Source organism: Dendropsophus ebraccatus, chromosome 14 (assembly GCF_027789765.1).
Source record: "Dendropsophus ebraccatus isolate aDenEbr1 chromosome 14, aDenEbr1.pat, whole genome shotgun sequence".
Taxonomy (NCBI): Eukaryota; Metazoa; Chordata; class Amphibia; order Anura; family Hylidae; genus Dendropsophus; species Dendropsophus ebraccatus.
In genome coordinates this window covers 70,524,242-70,530,916 of record NC_091467.1, presented here as the reverse complement: position 1 = coordinate 70,530,916, position 6,675 = coordinate 70,524,242, and the positions used below count along the sequence as shown (strand labels likewise).

Sequence of the window (6,675 nt, the reverse complement as noted above, 5' to 3'; positions counted from 1 at the left end):
GCGGTCCGGGTCTTCTTCCTCCTCGGCGTCTTCATTGAGAGTGAATGGGAGAGAAAAGGCTGCTGGTGCACATGCGCACCAGCAGCCTTTTCATTGGCTGGAGCGCATCACATGGCTTCCAGCTTGCTCAGCCCTGATTGGCTGAGCTTGCTGGAAGCCATGTGATGCGCTCCAGCCAATGAAAAGGCTGCCGGTGCGCAAGCACACTGGCAGCCTTTTCTCTCTCATGGACCCGGAAGCAAGAGACATCGCTGGACGGCAGAGGCAGGTGACGGCGAGGCGGACGGCGGGCGAATGGAGTGGCGATCGTCACCGGAGGGATGGTGAGTATGGTGTCTGTGTGTGTCTGTGTTTTTTTTTGGGGGGGGGGTCCCGCCGGAGTTGTCCTTTAATTTCACCCAGGAGAGCTGTGGACAGCAGTGAATCACTGATCTACAATAGCAGTTATTTTAAAGGACTAAAGATGTAACCTGACAGGTGATTCACAGGGTTAAAATCAACTAGCAGTGGTAGATTACTGGCATACAATGATTTTAAACAAAAGAAGAATGGGCTTAGAGGTTCATTAAAAATGCCAATAATTTTTATTATGTATAAAAAGGTACCAATCCAATACATATAACATTTTATCTGAATAAAGTAAAAAAATGACCACAAATTTTTAAGACAATAGTAAAAGATGGTGTCAGCAAGTATAATTCATCATAGATACTGCGGCTATTTAACCTCCTCTGTCATCACCTCCAATTCAATAATATACATGGGGATATGCACCAGCTAAATCTTTAAAATCTCACAGTGCCCCCTATACCTTAATTCATCTAGTCTCAGGGAATCTATGACCGGTTACTATCACAGCATCAGACCTTATTGCACTTGCCCATATTGCCAACCACCACAAGAGCTGTTGATACGTACGTTTCCCTATCCACGCTTCATCAGGGACTTTGGCGTACAATGATGGCTATTATCCTGCCAGACATAGTTTTAATAAAGGAGTTTTAAGATGTTACCTGACCGGTAATTCACCCATCTTAAATCACCCAGGAAAGCTGTGGACATCGGTGGACACTGTGTACTGACACACAAAGTGACAAGAGCAATTTCAGATCTACACAGATTACATTACTACTTTCCTCACACTTTCCACTATCTCTCCTTGACACCTATATTGTGTTAAATACACCTAATAAGCCTTCAATAACCTTGCCTCTCCCTAACACTCTCTGATTCTCCCACATTCTCTCTGCCTCTCCCTATCTCTTTCTCCTTAAAGAGGTATTCCACTCAAACATAACTTTTGATATGTTGCTGCCCATGGTGAGACTAACTATTATACTTGTTATTATGTATCCAGTCTCCTTCCCCAGTTCTCGGCTGCTGCTTTCTGCTAAAGACCCAAAAAGTTGTGTGTGAGTCTTTCTCTCTGTCTCCCCCTCCTCCCCCCTCCCTTTTTAGACGGCTGATGTAAACAAGTCCCTTGCAAGCTGTATCTGCAACATTTTAGCGTTTTTGTAATGCTAGGAGGGTTACCTACAGTAAGTTCTTCAGCAAGTGGACCTCATAATAACCCTCCCAGCATTACAAAGAAGATACAATGTTGCAGATAAAGCCAGTCAGGGACTTTTACATTTACGTTTACATCAGCTGTCTCAGAAGGGAGGGGAGAGGAGGGGGAGACAGAGAGAAAGACTCACACACAGATGTTTGTGTCTTCAGCAGAAAGCAGGAGCTGAGAACTGGGGGAAGGAGACTGAATAGATAGTAACAAGTATGGAATAAATTGTTAGTCTCACCATGGGCAGTAACATATAAAAAAATATGTTTGAGAGGAATACCCCTATAGGGTGCCGAGTGGGACATGTTGGGAACCCCCCAGGCAAGCTGGAGTGGGGACCATGTGAAGTATAGGCTCCGGCAGCGGGGGGTTAACGGGGCTCCCGCCGTGAGCTTAGGGTGTACAGGGCACGGATCTGCAGCAGATCTCGATGTGAATTTGCAGCGAGAAATCAGCTGCGGATCCGTTACGTGTGAACGCACCCTTAATGTTTGTGTGTGCTCAGATCACTTAGCAGTAGCTGAATGGCGGAGGCAATCATTAGGAGGCAACAGAGTTATATGATTAGGAGCCATCAGGGTTCTATGATTAGGAGACAGCAGGGTTCTATGATTAGGAGGCATCAGGGTTCTATGATTAGGAGACAGCAGGGTTCTATGATTAGGAGACAGCAGGGTTCTCTAAATATGAGGGGCAGTTTTCTATAATTAGGAGGTAGCAGGGTTCTATGGACAAGAGGTAACAGGCTACTTTGATTAGAAAGCGAAAAAAGCTGAAAAAACGCAACACAGGCGCCTCGTGTGATACCTTAGGAGGACCAGACTGTAAGAGATATAAAAGGGCCCTTTATGTTTTGGTCAGCGATGGCATTGTGAGTACAGTCTACATTTTTCTGTACATTTATTTCTGTTTGTTTCTCGATTTATTGATTAGAAATCAGCAAGGTTCTAACATTAGGAGGCAGCAGGGTTCTATGGTTAGGAGGGGCAGAGTTCTATGATTATGGGACAGCGGAGTTAAGGAATATAAAGTGGGATGGTTCCCTGATTAAAAGGGTCAGGATTTAGAGATGAGCGAGTTTACAGTAATAACGGAGAAAATCACTTTGTTATCTCAACAATCTGCTCATCAGACGCCTGCCTATTAACTCAATGACACTCAGGGTGCTTGGGTGCTTCATTCAGTCCTGGCAAGCAGGGAGAAGTTTTGCAGGACTGGATCCAGCTTTTGCAGGCACCCGGGGAGGAGCGGCATGGAGCGGCAGTGAGTCAGAAGGCAGCCAGCTGAATGGTGATGTCACGACCCGACTCTCAGAGCTGTTCGGGCTGTGGCTGCTGAAGAGGATGATGGCAGGGGGATGCTCAGTGTCCTTCCTGTGTCCCTCAGTGTCCCCCTGCCATTATCCTCTCCAGCAGCCACAGCCTGAGCAGCTCTGGGAGTTGGGTCATGACATCACCATTTTATCCAGCAAGTGACATCACTGTGTTATCCAGGAAGTGGCATCACCATTTTATCCAGGAAGTGACATCACCATGTTATCCAGGAAGTGACATCACCATGTTATCTAGGAAGTGACATCACCATTTTATCCAGGAAGTGACATCACTATGTTATCTAGGAAGTGACATCACCATTTTATCCAGGAAGTGAAGCCTTAATGCAGCAGTAAGTGCAGGGAAAAAGCACTTTATATGCTTTTCCCGTAATAAGTGTATATTGGTAATTTGTATAACTTTTGGCGGGCAATACAATACTTTAAAATGTTTAGCACTGCATAGTATATATAGTGGAAGTAGTAGTAAAAAAACTAGTTGTCCCTTGCTGCATCTGTACACACTCATGTCTGGACTAGACTTTCCTCAGCTCTGAACTGAACTGACTTCCTCTCGGGCCCCAGACAAGCCAGGCCCTGGCTTGGTAACAGCAGGGACACTTGCTCTGTCTGTCTTTCTCCCACAAGAATATGGATAAGACTGAACTGTATTTCCTCCACAAAGAAAATCCTCCTACAGTGGCTATGTGAACTACCCTCTGAGTTGTGGGGATGAGTGTGTGCATAAGAAAGAGGGAAAGAGATCGGCCAGAGGTAGAAAGCACCTCCCATTGGCCCCCAATAACACATAGCATACAATAAAACATTAACCTATGAACCTCCTAAGCTGTGTAATACACAGGAATACAAAATACTGACATCTAGTAGTGAAACTGTAAAGTACCCTTCATCACCACTTAACCGGAAGGAAGGAGCTTTTTGAGAGGTGCAAAGGAGAGACATAAAACCACCTGTGGTGGGACACCACTCTATGATTATAAGGCAGCAAGATTCTTTGATTATGAGCTGGCGAGTTTCTATGAGTACAAGGCAGCAGGGTTCTATGTGTAGAGCTCCTCTGCTGGTGGAATTCTTCAGCAAATAAAGAGTTAATGCTGTTCAGACTGTGCGCTGGGGTGGGATTATTCTCAGAGCTTTCCAGTGCAGTGATGGATACTTAAACTACAAGACCCATGATCCCCCAGGGTCAGTGTGGGAGGAGCCGGGGGGAGAGGAGGAAGAGGAGGCTGGGAATGCAAGGACAGTGTGTTGGGATGCTGCTGGAAGCAAGTGAAGAGACCCCTGTGTTTGCTCAACTAAAAGACATTTATCACCCCATAAAGCACCTGCAAGGAACCTGCCTGTTATCAGACACATGCCCGGGCTGTGAGTACAACCAGTTACAGTGTGCAACAAGTTACAGTGTTGGTGTGAGGCGGCCACTATTTCAGGAAGGACACATGGTGGATGTGTAGTGCTGTCAGCCATTTCTAAGCAGGAGATAACAGTACCACATACTTACAGGAGCCACATCACATGCAGCCCCAGTGTTCTACATATAACCCTGCAGACTGGAGGGAAAATACAGGGAATAAATACAAGTGCTGTGAGGTGTATGTGTGACAGTGAGGGGAATAAGTGACAGCCCCACCTGCATCTACAGTGAGAGATTACAGCTAAAGCCTAGCAGTCCCCTGCACTGTTATCTGTGGGAGCTACTTCATTCTCAGCTGTGCACATGCTGGACTTCTCTGGGTTTTGGTACTAGAGGACTATGGACACATTTTTCCTCCTTAAACCTGTTTTTTTTCTTACCTCAGACAAGAACCTCTGAGGGCATTTTTGAACCAGTTGGATCATAAAATTACAGTTTATTGTGTGATTAGATGTCTATGCATGTGTAATTAATAACATTACCTTAAGTTCATTATTGGTGGTTAATTGGCAAATCATTTTCTTTTGTTGCTGTTTGCTACTTGTCTATTGTGTTACCTGCTCTAAGGACAATTCTACTAACCTGTCCCAATAAATGTGTTTTCCTGCTGTCAAAGAAACTGTGTCAGAGAGTTGGGGAATATTTGGGGTGTCACCAAGGTTTCAGGCAGGGGTCCCATCCAATTATTATAACAAAGCTCCACCTACGGGTGTGCTACATTTGGGGGCTCGTCCGGGATACTCGGTGGCCCGCCTACTTGTGAGTGACTCCGCCCCTTTCCCTCCCCCCAAAGTGTCTCAGACCCAGTCAGCAACAGCAAAATAATGGCAGAACCAACCCTAGACCCACAAGCCGTTGCTAAATGGTGCAGAACCCTCCAACTGGACCAGAGTCACTGTCTAGGCCTGTCCATTTCCACCACCATCCTTACCCATAGACAGATTTACCAGATAATGGACGAGACTCTGTCCGACAGTCGTTGTTTCATTAGAGGTCTAAAGCAAGACCAGAGTGGTAATACCATGAGAGTTCTATTGGAATTAGACTGCCCTGTTGCTAATGTAGTGGTGCCTAGCAATCTGGAAGTAGGAAATGAAAAATACAAAGTGGAAATAGTCGTACCAGCTGAAGAACAGCCGATACAGCTTGCAAGTCAACCTTCGACTCAAACAACCACTACCGCCACAATTGGCCCAGAGTTTCTGAATGCTCTTGGTGAATTAGTGGAAAAGTGTGCCAAGTCAGGACATTCAACGGCTAGATATAAACGCTTGCCAATGTTCTCAGGGACTCAGCCTCTCCCATCTGATGAAGAAAGCTTTGAGGCCTGGATGGAACAGGCTCTGCAAGGTCTGGATGAATGGGAAGTTTCTGAAGCTCTCAAAAGGCAAAGGATAGCGGAAAGTTTGAAAGGGGTAGCGGCTGATACTATTAGGAATCTTAAGTTGAGTAAGAAAGACTGCACTGCACACGACTACCTGGAGGCACTACAGGATGTGTTCGGTAGGACAGAGGGAGTCTCTGAACTCTTGTACCAGTTTGAGCACACTTACCAAGAAAAGGGAGAAAAGCTGTCTCTTTATATACAGCGGTTGGATAAAATATTGCATCAGATGAGGCTGAAGAGAGGGATGGATGCCGACTCAGTGGACAGTGTCAGAGTAAGACAGCTACTTCGAGGAGCCCTACCCTTAGACCCAGTTATGCTCAAGTTGAGGTCCCAAGGGGACTGTGGCACTCTTAGATATAACCAATTGGTCAAGTTGGTCCGAGAAGAGGAAGCCATGTTGGAGGAAAAAGGGGTCAGTGTCAAGGTCCCAGGAACCTTCAGTACTAAAGTGCAGACAGTACAAGCTTGTTGTGCTGGGGAGGAGTTAGCTCAGCTGAGGGAACAAGTGTCAAAGCTAACTGAGCTGGTGACTTTAGTAGCTGGTACTCAGTTACAGCCTGATGAAAGGGCTGAGACTGTGCCCTCGGGTACTGCCTCCCAGAAGGAGAGAAAAAGAAAAGATGCTATAATCTGCTACCAGTGTGGAGGAAGAGGGCATGTTAGGAGGCAATGCCCAAGCCTTGAAACCTCCAAGGAAGTGCAGACAAGAAAGCCGCCGGGAAACTTCAGAGGGCCCCAGTGAAGGAGTCAGCTGGGTGCCCCAGAGGAAGGAACTCCAATCAAGCAAAACATAGAGTGGACCGTTTCAACTTTAACCCTCAAGCTAAAACCAAAACTGAGGTTCAACCTTTACCACTGAAGTGGGTGAGAGACAAAACTAAAGCCATAACACGACAGAAGCAGATAGAAGACCCCACCATGTATGACTATTCTCAAAGTACCACGAGTCGGCCCAAAACCAGATATCAGAAGGTTTTGAT

At 46.1% G+C, this 6,675-nt stretch overlaps 1 protein-coding gene across 1 annotated transcript; it reads left to right on the top strand.

Annotated features, from left to right (window-relative positions):
* The first annotated feature begins 3,942 nt into the window (after positions 1 to 3,942).
* On the top strand, positions 3,943 to 6,464 carry LOC138772558 (paraneoplastic antigen Ma2-like). Its single transcript, XM_069953041.1, has one exon. The coding sequence runs from the start codon at positions 5,130 to 5,132 to the stop codon at positions 6,435 to 6,437; it is 1,308 nt and encodes a 435-aa protein (XP_069809142.1). The 5' UTR covers positions 3,943 to 5,129; the 3' UTR covers positions 6,438 to 6,464.
* Positions 6,465 to 6,675: the final 211 nt, after the last annotated feature.

Coding starts and splice junctions, on each gene's coding strand:
- LOC138772558 (XM_069953041.1), top strand. CDS start 5,130: ATGGCAGAACCAACCCTAGACCCACAAGCCGTTGCTAAATGGTGCAGA.